This window comes from Meleagris gallopavo, chromosome 28 (genome assembly GCF_905368555.1).
Source record: "Meleagris gallopavo chromosome 28, MGAL_WU_HG_1.1, whole genome shotgun sequence".
Taxonomy (NCBI): Eukaryota; Metazoa; Chordata; class Aves; order Galliformes; family Phasianidae; genus Meleagris; species Meleagris gallopavo.
The window spans coordinates 1,537,935-1,557,839 of NC_139431.1; the positions used below are offsets into that span (position 1 = coordinate 1,537,935).

Genomic DNA, 19,905 nt, shown 5'->3' on the forward strand with positions numbered 1-19,905 from the left:
TTGCTAAACCACGCCTTATTTCCGCTAGGCCACGCCCCATCCTTCTCACTTTGCCCCTTCCTTCCCATTGGCCCGCCGCCTCCACGCTCGGGACCAATCAGAGAGCGGAGGGGGCGGGGCGCGGCCTCATTTCCAAGTCCCGCCCTCCCACCGCCCGCAGGAGCGGCGCGGTGGGGATGGCGGTGAGTGCGGCCTGCGCGGCCCTGCGTGTTGTGTGCGAGCCGTCCTGCCCTCCTGCCGGCTTTGGAGGGGGGTTGCGGGGTCCTTCGTGGCCTTTCCGCGAAGCTTGTGGCTGTTGAGGGCCTTCCTCAGCCTTCGAGGGGCCCGTCCTGCTCCGTTCTGGGCCGTGGGGGTCGGTGCGGGCCTGGTTTGTTCCGTTCCCTCGGGCCGCTGAGGGCGGTTTGGGGTCGGGAGGGTAGCGGCGTTCTGTGGGAGCCCCGCGGGTTCTCATTGTGGGGCCGAGGGCGCCCGTCTCAGCGCCAGTGGGGCTCCGTCAGCGCAGGCGGGGGCTGTTAGGGCTGTTATCCCCGAGCCGTGCGTCAGCCCTGCCTCCATTGCTCGGCACGAGGCCTCGCTGCCCTCGGGCGACGGATCTGCGGTGCCCTATGGCTGCCTGCGCTCAGTGCTGTGCCGTGCGCGTCCCCAGCTGTGTCTGTAGGGTTAATTCTGCCATCCCTTTTCTCCCCCTCCTTTCTGGCCCTGCAGTGCTTTGAAAGAGAGCTGCGGTTTGTGAGGGATTTTGCTGTGAAGAGGAGCTGTGGGTGAGAGCTCACCTTGTCACTGCTGTGGTTTCCCCCTGTCCTTAATCCTGCTGGCTCTGTGCTGCCTTCTTGGAGACCTTAAGCTTAAGGAAGGGGGGGTTAATAATTCTAACTGTCTGCATGGGAGGGTGAGGACACACATCTGTAGGGTGAATGTTACAGATTACTTTGCCAGGCTGGCTGCAAACCCGGACCCTGTTGTAGCAGCAGGTTATGCCCCTAAAGAGGAAAATTCACCTGCTCTCTCCATGGCCTTATCCTCAGCACAAAGTCGCAGTCCTTCCTGCTGGCACTGCTAGCAGTCACACATCAGTTACAGGAAGGGCAGTTAACGGAAAAACACAGTTGTCCCTTTTGAGGTGTGTCCTTATTTACCCCGTACCATGACTGAGCGTCACTTACACTTATGGGTGGTAAACACTTCCACCTTTGGTTCATGGAGGTGTTTTTAGTCACGTGGGCAGCCAAATCGTGAGTTATGAGGCTGAAAAGCTGCAGGTCAATGTGTAAGCAAAATTTCTTGCAGATGTTAGAAGTTATTCTGGGTTTTTGCGTATCTTTACTACAGTTTTCTTTAAGAAAGCAATGTCAGTAAAACAAAACATTCAGTAAAATAAATGGACTGATGGTGATTACAATTCATAGGTACTTAAATAACTAAAAATTCTCTTTTTTCAGAGCAGATTGTGGTGCAGTTGCCTTTATTTTCTGTAGTAATGTCCACATTTAAGGGTCTTCAATGATCTGATCCTGTTGCTGAGATGGAGCAATGTCTGCAGACTCATTAGTGAAGCCTGTGCACAAGGCTATGTCAAACTTATCTCACATTATCTCAAAGCAATTAAGAGCAGGATGAAGTAAGTTGTGCTTTGATGGAAATAGGTGTGCACTGAGTTAGCTAAATTGGTGTTTATTTCAAACCAGACTTATCTTGTTTGCTGCTCATAGGTTGTTTTGTTGTTGTGCTGTTGCTTTGGGTTGTGTTGTTTTGGAGGGGATGAGTCCTATGTTCCTCTCACAGTTCTGTGACAGTTCTTTGAGTGGAAGGCAAGGAAGGGAGGGGAAAGCCATTATTGGCTTTAATTGAATGGTCAGCTAAGAATCTGAGATGTGAATGTGACAGGTTTGTTGGATATCTGGAGTAGGAAACAACCCCCAGGATTGAGAAACCTCATTACTTCAGCTGATCTGATGGCAGATCCCAGCTCACCTCAGTCTTTTTTTGCTGTGCCTTCCCATCCTGACACGTTCAGTCTTGCCTCCTCAGACTCCAAGAGGTTTTGTCATCGCCTGCTTTGAGCTTTCTGTTAGGGATGTTGTGATGTTTGGTGGTTTTTTTTTTTTGGGTGGGGAAGGCCCAACAATGCCTGGCTTTATTAAATGACACAACCTCTATAGTGATTTTGCTATGGGACTTCAATGCTGCCACTCCTCCTTGTAGAAAATAATGCAAAGTGAACCTCCCTAAAATGTTTGCTTGGAAGCAGGCTGTGGGACTGCAGTGTCCCAAAGAGATGTGGGGAGCAGAGTGATAATGAACTCCTTCTTTCCAGGGAAAATGTTGAATTGGTGCCTGCTGATAACAGCTGCTTCAGCTGTCCAAAGAGTCTCCTGATTTTTAGATGAATTGCTTAATAGAAAGTAAAATTAGTTAGAATGTAAGTTCATTACTAGCTGGTTTAACCCATACTCACACAAGCAACATAATTAATTCTTTCCCGTGGGAAAACATAGATGAATGAGGAGCTACCACCATTTTTCACCCATTTCATTCACAAATTGCACAATTAGAGCTAATTACGATTTTAGAAGCTCTCTGCAGAAGCAGTGTGGTTGTAGTATCTGTTCTGGGGGGACTTGGCTGTACTGCTGATGAAAGCCCCATTGATTTCAGGTTTTTGATTCCAGCATCCTCTCTGAACGCACCATGACAATTGGATAGAGTCTGTGGGCCGTCTTTCACCAAGGTCAGTATAATTTTACACATTCTTGGATTGTCTTGCTGTACAGATAATTGATTCCCAGTCAGTAGTCTCCTAGTTTGGAAACACTCCTGAATTTTTGCCTCTGTCCCATGGCCTGATTTGATCCTATCTGTGTTCTGATGAGCTGAATTGCTTTGCAGGGCTTCTGTCTTAGCAGTGCCTGTTTAGAGAAGCTGGGACTTGTAGGGGAAGAGTGGTGGTGGTGGTGAGGGAAACAAAATAATGACACAAAGGAGTGTGCAGTCGTGTGTCAGTTCTGCATTTGCAGCTTGGGCAAATAATACAGGTTAAAATTTATGAATCATACCTCCAGCGGCAAAAACACTTCAAGAAATGAATGCAGTTACCAGCAGGCTCTCATAAGACAGAGCTGGGTGTTTGGGTGCAGTAATCTGGTCCATCAGAGCAGAGGGTTTCAGGAAGAAGTACAGCTTGGCAGCCATAAGAGTAACAGAAGTGAACCTTGTGCCTAATGCTGTGCCGGATGCTGCAGCAGTGTGCAAGCCAGTGTCAGCCTGCTCTCATCACTAACACTGGGGGGATTCCACGCCCCTGATTCAGCCTGCTGGGACAGCAGGTGATCGTGTTTCCTGTGACATTCATCTGTGTGTATCCACACTGTGCTTTAGGATGTCCTGACTGATGAGCACATACACCAACATCAGCAGTTTTCTCAGTTCAGTAACTGATGGCATTCATGTTTTCTCAGTTATCTGTTTTGCCACTTGAATGACTGCAGTTCTCACTCAGTGTGTTGTGAAAACTGAAGGATCCACAGAGGAGGGGAGCAGGGAAAAGGGCAGGAGGAGAAAAGCCCTTTGCATTTGCTCTGTTGCCACAGCTGCGGTATTTTTGAAGGCGTTCCCTGGAGGACTGGGATGTAGCTTAGCTGGGTGAGTTTCACAAGTCTCTCCCAGTTTGCTTATGGTGAATTTCATCCACTAGATCAACGTAACTAGAACAAATGAAGGAGGAAAACTGAATAAAGAAGCTTTAGCCTTTGTGTAAGCTGGCTAATTTCTTCTCCCCCTGGATGAGAGGATTAAAAATCATGGCCTTACATAATCACTGGCTTTGGAAAGGTTACATCTGCCTGGAACGTTATCTGCTGCAGCAGTTGGTGGTTATGAATGAGTTCCCCAATCCATTGACATAAATGTTCTGGCAGGCACTTGCAAACCTCCTTACAGTCTGATGCTTTGGGATAAAACTGCCCTTCACTGGGTGATGGTGACTGCTACAGGCTCAGCAGGTGGGACTTCACGATGGCACAAACCTTCCATACCAATGGGAATAGCAGAGTAGAGCATTTGTCAAGGAGGAACCTTTGAGAGGCTTTGAAAACCTGACCTTACTGTGCCTTTGTTCACCAGATCCACTAAGGAATAGAAATGTCCCGATTACTTTGATTTCAATAGGCACCAATTTCCTCTTACAGTTTAATTCTCTACATGTGTAGAGATTCTGTAAGATGTATGGGCACAGTGGTTTGGTTTTTTTTTCCATGGGCTGTTTTCTGCAGCATCCATGTTCTTTCAGAGCAGCCATTTCTATGTGAAAAATGGGGTTATTCAGCGATCTTCAAACCAGGTCATGCTGGTTTAGTGTTAAAATAAAGCACCACAGAAGTTCAATTTTTTGCTAATCTCCACAGTTTCAATGAGACCTGTTCTTGGAGTGTGCTAATTAGGTACTATCTGAGTAAATTTGGACTAGACAGGTTTTATCTCTTGCCCTTAATGCTGCTTATCTCTGATTTAAGCTGTACAGCGCAGCAGTATAAACCTTCTTTTGTGATATGACTGAAAGCCATTGGTTTGACTGCTTCACTAATGGAGGGGAAAATATTGATCATGCAAATTCCTTGGGCCTGTGTGAGCAGCAGGTGGGACAGGAGCTTTTGCAGCATCCCTTCCCAGAATAGCCCTGGTTTCAGATCCCATGAAGGGCACTGAGCATCACCTACCCCTGTCTCAGCAGCAACCTGTCCGTTTCCAAATGTCAGCACAAGTCAGACGTGCTGCTATGGCTGCTGCAGAGCAAGAAGGTTGCTGTGACTCAGCTCTGTGTCACAGCTCTCAGCCTGCTGCACGTGGCATAGAATTATAGGATGGCTTAGGCTGAAAGGGATCTTAAAGATGCCCAGCACTGCCCTTGCTGTGGGCTGGGTGCTCAGCAGCCCAGGCTTCCCAGGGCCCCATCCATGGCCTCAGGCACCTCCAGGGATGGGCACCACAGCTCTGGGCAGCAGAAATGGAGCCTCGCCGCCCTCTGAGTAAAAGATTTCCTCCTAACATCCAACCTAAATCTCGTTCTTTTAGGACAAGGGGGAAAAGATTTAAACTATCACTGTCAGACCACGCAAAAAGTCAGACTCCTTCCCGTTCGTAAGCTCCCCTCAAGTCTTGAACAAGGCCCAAGTGAATGTATTTGGCAGTGAGATGTGTTGACACGTAGGTTTGCTGTCAGACTGGAGGAGCAGCAGTAAGCAGCTGGGTTTGAGATGGTTCCCTTTGAATGTACTGTGCAGTGTAGTGCAGTGACAGCAGGCTAATGACTCCTCTTAGCACTGGGTGAGCGAGGGGGAAACTGGATTTCTGTTTACTGTTAATTATAAAGCTGCAGAGAGCTTAGTGCATTAGGGCTGTGCTATATTTAAATAGTCCCCCATCTGTCTGTCTGTCCCTATTACAAAATGTTCTTTGAGAAGATCACGGGGCCAGCTTCTTTCTCTTCTTAAAAGCTGTTTTTGAAGCTCTCAGTTGCTTTCAGGGCTGTCTGACATGCCATGGCATCTGTGTCTGTCTTTGCTTTGTGCTGTTAAGTCACTGCGGTGCTGTTTGGAAGGCATTGCAGACAACTACAGGGAATGGCATTTCTCCACTTGGAGAGTGAAGTTGATGCATTTCTGAAAGATGAAGCTATTATTCATGCAGAAAATAGAATCTTTGGCCATTCGCTGTGTGCGTTGCAGACTGTTATCTTCAGTTAGGAGACTGTTATAACTGAATTAAGAATAAGAGTTCCAAACAGAACCTCTTGTGAGCTCAGGCCAGCCAGATTGACAGCCCTGAGGCTTTCAGGCTTTGCTTATCCCCAGATTATTGGAGCAGTGATGAGCACAGCAGCACCTCATCTGCCCCAGCTGCATCCCATGGCCCTGTGCTGTGTGTGCTGGGACTTCTGCCCATCGCTTCTGAGTTGGGCCCTGCTTTTACCACCCAAAGGGTCACTTAGTGCTGGTGGTTTCTAGAAAGCTGGCAGCCAGATTGGAAACAGCAAGCTCATTTCACACAGTCTGCATTATGAGCTCTAAAGTCTCAAGGTTTTGGGCACTTGTGGGCTGAGATGAAATCCTTGGGTTGTGCATTAGTAGGCCCTTTAATTAGCAGGCTCTGTACTAAGACGTGTTCGAGGCTTATTAAAGTCATTCTACTGAAGTAGGGGAATTGATTTGTGAATCTTGTGGATTATTCAGCGGAAGAGTAGAATATCCCCCCCCCAAGGACAGACTTGGAAGGGTTTCCTTAAAATAAATGACAGTAAAAATCCAAGCTTTTGTTTTCCTTGTTGTCTTTGAGATCAGTGCTGTGGAAGCCAGCTGTCGCTTTGGTTGCATGCTTGTCAAATTCCAAATGGGCTGGAGTGGACTGTTCTGGAACAGGCTGCCATTTCAGAACTTCCCACTTTGAAGAGCAGCCTCACTCAGTGCCCCATGGGTACCTTTCCTCTGCACCAACACCTCGTTATGTGTGTTGAAATAGGCATCATCTCTGCTTATTCAATATTATTTTTGTGTATGTGTGGTTGTTTTCCTTCTTAAACCCACAAAATATGGCTCCAGTTCCTGGTTAATTTTGCTGAAACACAACACTAGCCAAATATTTTTGTGAGAGCCTTATTAGTCACATAAGAAAGAATGCAAGGAAGTATTCTTAGAAAGTGTTATAACCATGCTTGACGTGTAAAATATTTACCCAGACATGTAAACACAGCACGGAATGCCATGCCAGTGTACCATCACACATTGAGCAAGATGTTTTCCAGCTCTTGGAAATAAGGTACCGTGTCCTCTGCTGACGTGAACTGACAGAGTGTTGATGCTTGGCTTTACCCAGCAGAACTCTTAGCCCCCCTCTCTCCCATCCCAAAAATAAATCAGGCTGAGCTTTCTCAAAGAGCTGCAATTGTGCTAAATAAATCTCCTCTGTTTGTTTGGCTGTAGGGTTGCTTTAGCATTACTAACGTGACCGCAGTCTGAAGGGTTTGTTTTGCTTTCTGTTGTATCTTAATTTGTATTAAAAAAAACTTTCTTGTTCTTGCAGAGCACGCTGCCCTGGTGCCTCTGCTTGGCAGGAGTGTCCCCATGGCTCTGCGGATTCATCTGAGCCATTTCCAGCTGTTCTCTGCCACAGTGAGATAGGCGAGATAGGCAGCGCTGCTGGGGCTGCCAGATAACCTCCCTGAGATGCTGTGTTCTGTACCAAAGCTGGGCAGAACTCCTCCTGTGCTGAGCTCTGCCACGTCCTCAGCGCTGCCCTCATGCTCTGCTGGCTGCAGCTCTTCTGGATGCAAACTGCCGCCGTCCATCTGCTCACTGTCAGTGCCTGTGCTGGAGGTGCAGGGCTGTGAGCTGTACCAGCAGGGCTGTGTAGGCAGATCAGAGCTTATCCAGCACGTCAGTAACCCCCGAGTTCCTCCACGCTTCACTACAGATGAACCACTTTCTCAAGGCAGGATGCTTTGATATTTAATTGCGTTTCATTAAATAGTTTTCCTGCTGTGGGTCTGGATTGTCTCTGCTTGTTTTTGTTTTTTAATGCTGCACGCTCTGTTTTTTCTGAACTCTCATTGGTTAACAGTTACTGTAGCTGCTTTCAAAACTCTTCCCTCTGTTATTAGTTGGCTCAAGCTGCTGCCATGCAATTGGTTAAAAATGAATGGCAGTTGGAGTTGTAGCAGATGAGCTGGGAATGAGTTAGCAGTTACTTGCTGGGATCCCTTCCAGAGGAGGAAGGTGGAGTTCTGAGCTGCTCACAGCATTTCCAAAATAAGAGTCGTGGCAAACAGGGGCTGTGTGAAACATCAACAAACTGCAGCAAACTACGAGTGAGGAGTTGGAATTCAGATTATTCACTCTACCAAAGAAACAATCCACTTGTGTTAAAACTGTTCCCTATGTCAAAACTAAGGAGGCTGAGCCAGGAGTCTGGAGGGAGAGACTCAGGAGGGTGAGGTTTGTTGGTTTATTTTTCCCCTGAAAATAGGAGGCTTAAAAAGAAGAACCAAAAAAAAAAAAAAAAGCTGTTTGCTGCCATGTGGGTTTTGTATTGAGCCTGTAATGAATCAGCTCTGGTGGGGGAGGGGACTCTTAAACTGAAATATTTACATGAATCAGACAGCTGGGCTTTGGGGGAGTGACCAGTGCGGTACAAACAGTTTAAACTCCGAAGCTCTGCTGTGCCTGGGTGCTTCCCTCTGAAAAAGAAGGATTTGGGGGACTGGAGCTGGTAGCACTGAGAACATATGAGCCGCCAGTGAGTAAAGCTGTGCTGTGTGGGTGCTGGTGGAGGGTTTGCTCGGGGGTTACAGCGGGGAAGGAGGTCATTTCTGTTCAGTTCTGGTTGCTGCAGGTGTGTCGGGATTCTCCCAAGTCTTTATGCTTTATAGGACAGCTTATAATGAGAAGCTTTGGATTCTGTAGTGTAAATGTGGATGTTTGTGTGAATGTGAAACAGTCAGGTTTAGCTGCCCAGGAAGAAACGATGCTTTAAAAATCTAAAGGAAGGTCTTGCTTTTATTTTTGTTTTAACTTTTTGGTTGTTTTGAAGCTTTTTTCAGCTCCCCTGCTGAGAATGGTGGATCTGGATACAAGTCAGAACTCAGTTCTCTGTTGCTGTTGTTTCTGTTGAGGATTTTTGCCATGTGCTTTGTAGCTTTATCTGACACAACTGAAGACAAATTTAACTCGCAGGTGTCGTTTGGCTTAAAACTTCAGCTGGTTTGGTCTTTTCTGTGTGAAAAAGGGACCCTGTGTTTCTCCTGACTCTCCTGAGACTGAAGATCCTGCTGATGTTTGCAGAGGACCATCTTTCACCAGGTTTTGACTGAAGGTAGTTGAGCAGCACCAGCGAAGTTGCCGTGACAGCAGTGATGAGATGCTCTTCATGAGGATCAGCTATAAGAGCTTTTTCAGAAAGCTGCATTTAACCCCTGAGTTAACGGCAGTGGTTCCTAAAGGCCACCTGGCTGTGCTCGTTGAGCCTCTCAGGGAGAACAGGAGCTTTAGCAAACACTGTTTCCTCCTGATACACCCAGCAGCAAGGCTGCACTGGGTGCTCTTCATCTCTCCCTGCTGGGTGTGCTTTGGTGCAACTTTCCTATTTTGGGAAAGGCCATCATACGTTACTGCAAGTTAATAAATCTCAGCAAGCTTCCTATGTGTGTTAGTGCTGCTGGTGGCAGCGTGGAGTGCTGCAGTGACTCAGTGCCATCTGTGGTGATGGAGCTCTCAGTGTGTGAAGCAGTCCCTGTCACTTATGGAAGCACCTGGCAGACCATGAGGCTTACATCCAGGATCAGACGTTCAGTGTAAAGCTATTAAAGCCATGCTGCAGACTGGAGCTCTGAATTGCACTTGTAGAAACAGTAGATTGTTGTTAAGACTGAAGTAAGTGAGTAGGTCTGTAAACTTTGCTAACAGTGAAGCACTATGCACAGAATAGGAGGAAACAATCGAGCATTTCATCAGCCTTCTTGCTGTCTCTGGCCAGAATTTGCAGGCTGCTCTGCGTTGCATCAGTCCTGCTGGACATTATTTTCCATCTATAATTTGAAACCAGATGGAAAATGAACTCGCTGTATATTGATAGAGCTGTTTCATAAGGAGGAAAAAGCCTTTGCAGTGTGTCTGTGTGAACTGAGCCTATAAAGCACTCTTGGATTGCCTGACTACATTTGTGTCTCTAACAGAAAATGAGGCGAGGATTATTAGTAGGTATGAGATGAGCATCTTAAAGACTCCAGGTAGACTTTCTCTCTGATGCAATGTGAATGAATGCACTTGATGTTGTTCTCCTATGGTGCAGACCTATCTGCAGGTGGGCAGCACCAGGCCCACTACGTTTCACTTGGCCTTGAGCATCCTTTGTGTGATTCAGCCCCACGGGGCAGTACCTGGGGCTCAGTGCTTGCCTTTCCTGCTCTGTGAGCAAACCCTGTGTGCCAGAGGTGATGTGAGGTCACAGTGCTCTGTGCCCAGGGCAGCCCCATCGCCCTGGCTTCCTCTCTTGCTATGTGACATTTCACATGTGGCATTTCACCTTCTGAAAGAGCAGAACTGTGCTCATAAATAAGTCCTGTGCTTCAAAGAGAGGTAGCAAGTAAGGAACCTGATTTGTATGTGACAGTTGAAACTCCAAATAAGTGTTGGACACACGCTGTGGTTCTGCATGGAGGGTGCTTTAATGGGGAGTTTTCAGTTACAATTTGTTGATGATGCTGTAACTGTCTCTTGCTGGGGGTGCAGAAGGGAAGAGAGCAGAAGGGAAGCTTGGTAGGTTTGGGTTTTTTTCCTGTGCCCTCCTTTGCTGTTTCCTTTCTGTAGTTTCCTTTCTGTATTTTCTGAAGGGATCCCCAGGTTAAGGGTGTGGGAACGAACAGAAGCCGGGGCCAAAGCTCACCGAGTTTGATTCTGATCTTGTTCACGTAGGCTCAGCCCTGCTGTTTTCAGTGAGCTGCTCGCAGCCAGGGCAGAAACTACAAGTGTAGCCCTTCTGAGCAGCTGGGTTGTGCTCTGCTGCTCAGCCCTGTGAGGTGGGCAGCGGGGCCTCGGCTTGGGGTGTCAGTGCCATAGGTGCCTCAGTCACCCATCCTTACACGCAGGAAATGCTTCTCATTATTTATCTTAAGTGAGATTTCCCTTTTTGTTCTGCAGAAGAGGAGTCGGTCATCGCTAACGTGTTGTTCTGCTTTTGTTTGAGAGTGCTTTGGACGTGTTCCAAGGATGTGCTTTCAGAAATTAAAGCGAGGCTGAGCTTTTCTGAAAGGCGTGCAATTATATTACAAATACGTCTTGTTCCAAACTGGTAGGCTACAGAATTAGGTCAGGCACACCCTGAATATGCACATTTCCTGCTTGCTCATGTTTCTGAGAATTGTACGTGGGAACGTTTTTGTAGATTTAAAGGAGCGTCGTCACCTAAAAAATGAGTTGTTGGGAGTTGTACTGAAGTCATCGTGACGCTGTGATGTAGGAAGAGCAGGAGGTTGCCAGCTGCCCCATTCGGTTGTCAGTCTGGTTGTCGCTCTTTACTGTTTTTAAACCGTGGGATGAATTAAGATTGTTCTCTTTAGCTATTTCTGCTGCTTCCTGGCTTGCTGCTCGTTGTACTGGGTGACTGCAGAGCAGTGCTGAGGCTGTTGGATGTCCCAGGCAAGGGCTTTGCTCCTGAGCAGTCTGACAGCACTGCTTTTTCTTTGGAGTTTCTACGGAGTTCTGCAAACCTGGGCTCCTCAGCTGTTTTAGAATTGCTTTTAAAAATAAATATTAAGAAAAAACAAAGAGCACGAGGGTAATTATAAGGAACAACTAATGCTAGATGTTAGAAACCAGCAAGTCTGCACTGCTAATTTTATTATCTTTTGCTTGATTAAATGTTCTGCGTCTGTAGTGGATTTCCTTTGCTGGTTATGCTATTTGCATTCCTTTCTTGCACACCACCTCTATTCTTTGTGTTGGTATGAGCAAGTTGGGCCATTTGGAATGAAGCATTTCACTCCTGAGAGCTGTATACATCGGAAAGTGGGCTTGGATGAGAGTTCAGTCTCCAATTAGAAACGGTTACAGCACTCTTCTTTCATTTTAGGAATTAGGAATTCTCCATGTGGGCCTGTTTGTGAGATAGCTGCCTGGGTGCAGCCAGGGGGCAGGAGGGGTGGATGTATTGGTCAGCACTGGGGCTGCAGTTGCTCCCCAGATTATCTCCTCTTTTGTCCCTGTTTTCTCTAATAAGGCTGCCCTGCAGTGTTTCCCAGGGCTGTCAGGAGGAATGAGCTGTTAATATATGTAAAAAGCTCTGAAGGTGAGCAGTGCTAATTATTATTTATAGGTATTCAGTCTCACTCCAGGTGCTTCACCTTGATCATAGGCATGAAAGGAAAGCAGGACATTTGTCAGCTGGTCAGCCTCAAGTGTGGCCTTCTGAAGTCTTCATGCACTGATTTCCCTCCTGGGCTGTGTGCATGACTGCAGTATATTTGTCATGTTGAACAGTTGGGCTGTTTGTTCTACAAGCCAGATCCAGGCGTTAAGGGGTCCTTCCTTGTTTGCCTTAATTCTTCATTGCTTGAGAGCTTCTTCCAAAACTCACAACCTGTTGTTTTCTCTCCTAGCTCTTCTCTTAGGAAACGCAACCAACACCTTGCACCACGGAGGCCCAGCATGAATATTAACTGTGCTGGTGGGAAGAGGAGTCTGGAGTCCACTTGCTCTGTAGAAAATGGAACTGTAGCAGTGCGTGAGACAGAAGAAGGTAATGTGGTGCTTGGAGGTCACAGCCCCTCTGCAGGCCTCAGGAACGAGGGTGAGGATATCTTTACCTTGCACTGATCTTTAAGGGAGATTTTGGGGGGAGGGGGTGCAGGAAGTGTTTAATTTCTGTGCTCCTGCTCTTTAACCATGGAATCTGTCTTGCTTTAACAAGCTGTGTTAAGCATGGGGGAAACTTTTCCTCTGAAAGCCACGTTCTGTCTAAATTTGAGAATGCAGTCTGGCCTCAGGGCAGATAGCATTATTCTGACAGTGATGTATATTGACATCCTTTGTTATTGTCTGACTCATTTTTCTTATTGCAGTAAGAATTATTACTGCCGAATGATGTTTCAGTAAGCTGTATCTTCCCTTTGTGTCTCTCTCAGGTTTAGATTCTGACTACAGACACACTGCTTGTCCAGCCAGCCCCCAGTTCAGCAGCATGTTGTCTGCTTCTGAAGACACACACAGCTGTCACTTCCAAGATGGAAATAAAAGACAGACAGAATATTTTAACACCCAGGAGCGCCATGCTTTGTCTTCAAGCATCAATTCACAGACAGTGGCTCCAGAGAAAGTGACACTTGTGGTAGATGGCACTCGATTTGCTGTGAATCCACAGATTTTTACTGCTCACCCTGATACTATGCTGGGAAGGTGAGTGATTTCTCCTATTTTCAGTATACCTCAAGAGAGTAAGATGCTTTCTGAAACGGAATAAACATGTAATGTTTGTGTTGTGATCTCATCTGTGCACACATGCAGAGCAATGTTGACCTCAGATCTGTAAGGCCTTGAAGAATGACTAGATGTAGAGAGACTTAGTAATTCTCTAGATAACATTCTCTCCATGGCCTGCTTCCTTCAAGCAGTGTACACTTCTAGCTGGATGTAGCTTGCTTTTGTGTTCTGAGTGTTTGCCTTGTTTGTGAGTGCTGCATCTGTTGGCAGCTGATAACTTTATCCCTTACAAAATGGGCTTCCTCCCTGCCCTGCTGTTATCTTTTGATGCTCTCCCAAGAGAGAAGTCACTCAGCTCCTTGTAACATGGATTAGAGGTCAGTCTCTGATGCCACAAGAAACATTGATTTTTCTGTATTGCCAGCTTGTTTGTGACCAAGGAGAGACCGTTTTGTTGGGCTGCTGACATTGCACAGGTCGTTGTGCAAAGCAAGTGATCTCAAGGCACGTGATCCTTACCTTGCATAGCTTCAGTGAAAGGGCTTCATCGACTAGGAGTTTTCTGATTCAGGCTTGACTGGTCTGTTTCTTTGAGCTGTGACTTGTTGCATGCAGTACAGTAGTATAGCAATGGAATTCAGCTCTAGCAGGACTTAGGTGAGACAGCTCTTGTGCTTGCTTACTACGGGGGAGATGTGAGTATTGTTTCAGGTTGCTGTGTACAGGTGTCACTGTGGGTTTTCTGTAACCTCAGTGCACCTGTTGCTCTCTAGAAATAATGAATTTAAATATACTTATGTATTTTTATCTGTTCAGAATGTTTGGACCAGGAAGAGAATATAATTTCACCAGGCCAAATGAAAAGGGAGAATATGAAATTGCAGAAGGAATTAGCTCAGCTGTGTTCCGGACTGTGCTGGTAAGATGATGTTTGCAGACTCGGGGGGAGGCAGTTGTTTTGTCATGTGCAAAACTGAGTCATCTGAGCCCCTGGGACATGTTCTTTTATTACTGTTTTGCATTGTGATTTTATATAAAATATATACGTATGCATATATTTGATTTTGATGTGAGTCAGTATTTCAAATACTTGCTCATGTTGCCTTTTACCTTTCCTGTGAGCTTTGTTCTGACTTTGTGGCTGCACATAAATGATTATTGCATGTGTTAGGAAACCCCAGGGCCATGGAAAAGGTTTGACTGGGGCTCGCAGTTGATCAGACCCAAGAGGGTATGCAAAGAACTGTAGATTCTCAGACAGGTGGGTGTTTCTGCTATTCACAGACCTATTTATATTTCCTGAAACTCAAGTGCTTGTCAACAAAACAAAAAGCTAAATAGAAAAACGATCAGAGTCCAAACCATTCTTTATTTTTTACCTCCCAAATTTTTCTTTTTCTTTGCAGGATTATTACAAGACTGGAATAATAAACTGTCCTGATGGGATTTCCATTCCAGACCTTCGAGACACCTGTGATTACCTCTGCATAAACTTTGACTTCAACACAATCAAATGTCAAGATTTAAGTAAGTATAAAGATAAATCAGCTCTTAGGAAAATCATGCCTGCGGTGTTGAGCACACTCATCCTGATTTGGTGCATGTTTTTTTTTTTATGTGCTTTAGTTTAAATGGAAGGGTTTGGACTCCACTAGGACTGCTGGGTGTGTTGCATGTAGGCAGCTTCCTTTATTTGCTGCTTCACCTGAACTGCACTGATTGAATCCTGCAAGACGTCTTGCTCAGAAAAGCAAAGTGAAATTGTAGAACTTCTCAGCCTCTGTTTTGTGGGGGAACTGGAAAAGCTTACTGCTACAGCCAGACAAAATGAGGGCTAAAAGCAGGTTTGCAACTCCTGTTGAAAATGTACCAGGGAAGTGAGAGTAATTTAAGCAGAGAGATGAACAGGCAGACTAGGTGTTGAAGACACTGAAGTTGTAGAGTTCCTAGCAGTGAAGGAAACTGACTGGGAGCAGCTTTCTGATGGGTATGCTGGCAAAGAAAGGAACTTTTCACATAAGGAAATCTGTGAAGAGCACTGTGCTGAAATGAGACTTGTGATACCATAGCACAGACCTTGGGTGGAATTCCTGCTGTCTTCTGATGAGCAGGCAGGTAGCAGGAAATGTGCTTTCAAGTCCAGAGATAGTTGCTGGAAGTTCAAAGATCACAATGAATGAATTCTTTTGTTTTGCTGTATTGATTCAATGTTTTGTTTAATGGTAATTCAATGGTTTTAGGGTGTAATTTGCATTCCATTTGAATTGCACTCATTTGTATTTTTTCCAGTTCTAGTACTGGAGACTATTGGTGCAACTGAACGTATGTTGAGGAGTTTGTCTGAAGATGAGTAGATATCTTGAATATCTTAAGTGTAAAGCTGGGATGTATACATATATTAAGATACCACATGAAAATACATGTTATTTTCACGTTTAAGAAAAGCTCATCATGTTGTTGTGTCTCTTTAGGTGCTCTTCTACATGAGCTCTCCAATGATGGTGCTCACAAGCAGTTTGACAGCTACCTGGAGGAGTTAATTCTGCCTATAATGGTGGACAGTGCCCGGAAAGGGGAGCGTGAATGCCACATTGTTGTGCTGACAGATGAGGACACTGTGGACTGGGATGAAGATCACCCTCCTCCAATGGGCGAGGAGTACTCTCAAAGTAAGGAAACTCCTGGCACAGGTTCTGCATGCTCCCAGACATCTGGCTGCTAGGAAAGGACCCACTGTCCAAACAGCAGCCTTCCTTCAGGAAGGGAGGCTGGCACACGCTGTTCTGTTTTGTACATTCCTTCTGAACTGGCTGCTGCTACAGCCAGGATACTTGTCTTGTTACAGCTTTGTTTTGACTTCCTGCAGTGGTAATGGAGAGCATTCACTGCATCTTTTCCATATGTTTACTGCCTCAGCCTTTTTCTGGTGTCTGAATACTTCTTGCTTTACACACCCATCGCCTCCCTTCTATCCATACTGTAATGTGTATGGCTACACTGCCACCAAGGAACCAGAGCTTATCCTACTGGTGAGAACAGATATGTGAGAGGCTTCTGGAAACCAAACCTGCTTTTTTGACACTCCCACAGCTGAGTATGTCAAAAACAGGGAGAAAGTCTCTCCTGTGGATTCTCATTGCTGTTTATTTCTCCAGTCCTTTACAGCTCCAAGCTGTACAGATTCTTCAAGTACATTGAGAACCGTGATGTTGCAAAAGCTGTGTTGAAGGAGCGGGGCCTGAAGAATATTCGTATTGGCATCGAAGGTAAAATTATTTCCTCAACAAGGGAAATGCTAAAAGGAGTGACTCCATAGCATGTAAAGCCTGTTTTCTACTCGATTTGCATCAGAGGAGGGCTTACATTGGCTGTCTCACGTGCTGTTATGCTTTCCTGTGTCACCACATCCAGGCACCCCAGCACCTGAGCTCTGATAATGCTAATGGATTAATTATTCTGTCCCCACATCCTGGCACCAGGAAGGGAAGAGAGAGGAGGTGATAAATGACTACTTTAAAAGTTATGGATGTTTGCCATACCATTGGTTATGCTAAGTGTATTATCAGGGTTTGGAAGCAGGGAATACCAGTCACGTGTGCCTGCAACATGGTTAATGCTGTGCAGCCATGGGTGGTACGGCTACACATAGAGCTGCATCCTCTTTTTTCAGGGAAAAGAAAGCAGCCCTGAAAGCCAATAATGGTAAAGTGGGAAGTGAGCACTTGTCTACTCAGTCCCCTGTGTCCCTGTAGTCTCTCCTGTATGTCCTTTAGGATCTGCTGAAGGTGTGTGGTGCAACTGACTGTGTGTCTGTGTTTTCAGGATATCCCACCTGTAAAGAGAAAGTGAAGAGGAGGCCGGGTGGTCGCTCAGAAGTGATATACAACTACGTTCAGCGGCCCTTCATCCAGATGTCCTGGGAAAAGGAGGAGGGGAAAAGCCGTCACGTTGACTTCCAGTGCGTCCGGAGCAAATCTCTAACAAACCTGGTCACTGTGGGTGATGATGTTTCAGAGGACCATGAGGTTATAATGCATCACCCCCCACAGGTAGATGAACTGGATAGGCTAAATGCACCATTCTCCCAAATGGCTGTTAATGATCTACCTGATTAGTCATGGCTCCGGCTTGATGTGGAAACATCTCAGCATAGTTTCATCCTAATAATGGAACACAGACTCCTTGCAAGGTGCTTTATCCTCATTCATCTTACTATGTTGTCATATTTCAAGCATGTTAATAAAGAGCCATGCTCTCTAGCCTAATTGTGCAATCAAAAGCAACATCTCAAACAAAAAGAACATGTCGCTTGTTTCCACTACAAAGGCTTCCAGACTGATGGGTGCTGAATATTTTAAGTAAACTTCTGAAAGAGGAGCAGAAGTATTTAGAAATGACATGAGAGAGGAGATTGTGGGCCTGTCAAGACAAAGCTTCTATTTACCATTAGATACTTAGGTTTGCTTTTGTGATAATCTGCACCAGACATCAAAGCAAGACAGGTGATGCTCTTTCATCAGCCAGCAGAAATGTAGCACGGTTGTGGCAGCAGAATGCTGCATGAGGGAATCTGTTTACACTGCCACCTGGCTTTGCATCCAGTGTGTACAGCTGTTCTAGGGAGCACCTCTCAGAGGTGTTCAAGGCCAGGTTGGATGGGGCAGCCTGATGTGGGCTGGAACTGGATGGTCTGTAAAGTCTTTTCCAACCAAAGCCCTTCTGTGATAATAGGAAGTATGAGACTCTTCACAGGAGCTTCCTGTATATACTTCTGCATCAGATGAAGCGACTGTTCAGAGATATTGTCTGTGAAGTTCATTAAAATGAGCAGATCGTGCTGGAGGAAAAAGCCAGAAAGAAGACCAGTTGATTTTTTTAGCAACAAAGTCAGTCTGTTCAGTAGCATAGAAGATGTAAGAAGCTTTTTGAAGGAGGCTGTGCATGTTAAAAGAATTTTTTTCCTCATCCTTCTTAAGAAAAAAAAAATAATAATAATGCTGGAGCTGAGCAAAATCTCTGTTTGCATCAACCTCATCAGAGAAGATTTCCATATGCTGTCCAAGGAGCATTCCTCTCCCAGGATGTTTCAGCTTCTGAAGGCCACTTGCTTCCCTCCCAGTGTGGAACTGAGTGTGACTCTGTCACAGTCAAGCACATAAGAGACATCAATAGTAAATGAGACTTGAGCAGGAAAAAAATGCACATACCTGGGAACAATTGCCCTCTGCTGCTCTCAGTACAGTATTCTGTGTTTAAGGTTCTATTCATTCTGGATTCAGGGCCAACGAAGCTGTGACTGTAGGTGTAAACACACTCCGGGCTGCTTAACTCGCTTGTGTTGGAGTGTAGCTGTCCTGTTCCTGCTGTGTGCAGTTCCCTACAGGCTGCTTATCCCACTGATGAGCACAGAGTGCATTCAGTACAGCCAGAGCCAAGCAGGCAGGTGAGCAAGCACAGGCCTGCCTTACACAGCCAGCATTTCTGAGGGCCACAGAGAGACCGTATGGACCCAAAGCAATGCTGTTCTTAACTTTGACATTGTGCTGGTACAAAGCAAAGCTGAAACACACTCAAAAAGCATGAGAGGAAAACAGCTCCTGTAAGTTCAGGTCAGTTCTGCTCTTGTAATTGACTGGTGTTTGAACTCGTGCTGCTTGGTGTGTAAGTTACTTGGCCATACCTAAAGTAGAGGTAAGTGTTAGTTGGCCCCTAGAAGCTTTAATCCTTCTGCCGTCAGGGTTGCATCGAGCAGATTCTCATTACTTTCTATCTGTCTGCAAACTGTAAGGTAGGTTTGGTATTGAAGTTTGCTGTTACTGTTTTGCTGCTATGGATGTATTGCTTTCCCTTTCTGTGTAAGGAACATGAATGCCTTTCTGGTTAAGAGTAACAACACCATCTCTGCCAACGCTGATGCGTTTCGTTCCCATTTGTATGGATATGGGTTCTGTTATCAGCAGTGTTTCTTTTTCCTAAGTGCAGCAAATATCTCTCTTCTTTTATAAGTGCCTACAGGAAGGTTTCCAGAAGTGCTTCAGGCCCTCCTGAGAGTCTTAGGGGTTGAGATCCACCTGACTTCTGAAAGTCCTTTCTGTGTGTTAGTGGATCAGCATAGAGAAGTGTCCTTCAGTGTCTGCACAGAGGCAGTGTAAGTCGTGTGCAATCACTTTCCATTGTTGTTCCAGATGAATTTCTATTCTTGTATCAGAGAACAAAAGCTATGGCACATTGATCTTCCCGCAGAGGTCCAGGCCAAGTCCATTAGCTGCCAAAGGACTGAGCAGCTCCCAGAGTCAAACGTAGGCAACGGTGAGGCTGTCCCCTGGCAATGATGGAGCTTGGCTCCAGGCCCTATGGATTTTTGGTGCCTGTATTTATTTTTACAGCATTGTAAGTTTGAAGCAAACGTGTGCTCAGTTGGGACTGGGGTTTACACATTCCACAGGCATGTGGGTCAAGCAGGCCCTCACTCGAAGGCTCAGGATGTCAATGCCTTGTTAACTTTCTGGTGCTGTGTAACCAATGGGACCTTCAGCACAGGATGGGTTTTGCAGACACTGAAACAACACTACTTTATTGGTGTTCCCAAGTAGCTGGCGATGCATTTGGGATTTATTTTTAGTAGAGTGAGTTCTGTTGGAACACTACAAGGTGAAGAAGTCTTCATTTGCTTTTCCTCCTCTTCTCATAGTTGCCCACCACTCAGAGGTAGAGAAGTGTTTGGTCTTATTCTAGATATACTGAAGTGTTAAATGTGGTGTCCATGAACTCCTACAGCTGTATGGTTTCTTTTATGTATTAAAGCATAAATTATATGTGGTTGTTTGGGCTCTTTTAAATGTGGAATAGAATAGGTAGGGGGATTATATTGCTATAAAAGATGCTTCCCCACTTCTACCTGGTTGAACTAGATGAGTTTCCTACCACCCCAAACCATTCTATGAAT

The 19,905-nt window shown here is 45.7% G+C and overlaps 1 protein-coding gene across 17 annotated transcripts; it reads left to right on the forward strand.

Moving 5' to 3' along the window:
• Positions 1-95: 95 nt before the first annotated feature.
• KCTD20 (potassium channel tetramerization domain containing 20) lies at positions 96-19,774 on the forward strand. 17 transcript variants are annotated; one of them, XM_010724254.4, is made up of 11 exons: positions 123-182; positions 2,670-2,728; positions 6,728-6,807; positions 7,072-7,479; positions 12,140-12,330; positions 12,665-12,935; positions 13,776-13,878; positions 14,366-14,486; positions 15,431-15,628; positions 16,115-16,225; positions 16,782-19,774. In XM_010724254.4, the coding sequence occupies exons 5-11, from the start codon at positions 12,189-12,191 to the stop codon at positions 17,072-17,074; spliced, it is 1,239 nt and encodes a 412-aa protein (XP_010722556.1). In that variant the 5' UTR covers positions 123-182; positions 2,670-2,728; positions 6,728-6,807; positions 7,072-7,479; positions 12,140-12,188; the 3' UTR covers positions 17,075-19,774. The 17 variants fall into 17 exon arrangements, with proteins under 17 accessions (XP_010722562.1, XP_010722561.1, XP_031412850.1 ...); XM_010724257.4 differs by having other exon boundaries at positions 7,072-7,160; XM_010724255.4 differs by lacking the exon at positions 123-182 and adding an exon at positions 1,456-1,618.
• Positions 19,775-19,905: the final 131 nt, after the last annotated feature.

Bases quoted from the DNA above. Each gene is read 5' to 3' on its own strand.
- KCTD20 (XM_085210572.1), top strand. From the start codon at position 3,476: ATGACTGCAGTTCTCACTCAGTGTGTTGTGAAAACTGAAGGATCCACA. The intron at 3,640-12,139 runs GTGAGTTTCACA...TTTCTCTCCTAG, and splicing joins CTGGGATGTAGCTTAGCTGG to CTCTTCTCTTAGGAAACGCA. The intron at 14,487-15,430 runs GTAAGTATAAAG...GTGTCTCTTTAG, and splicing joins AATCAAATGTCAAGATTTAA to GTGCTCTTCTACATGAGCTC.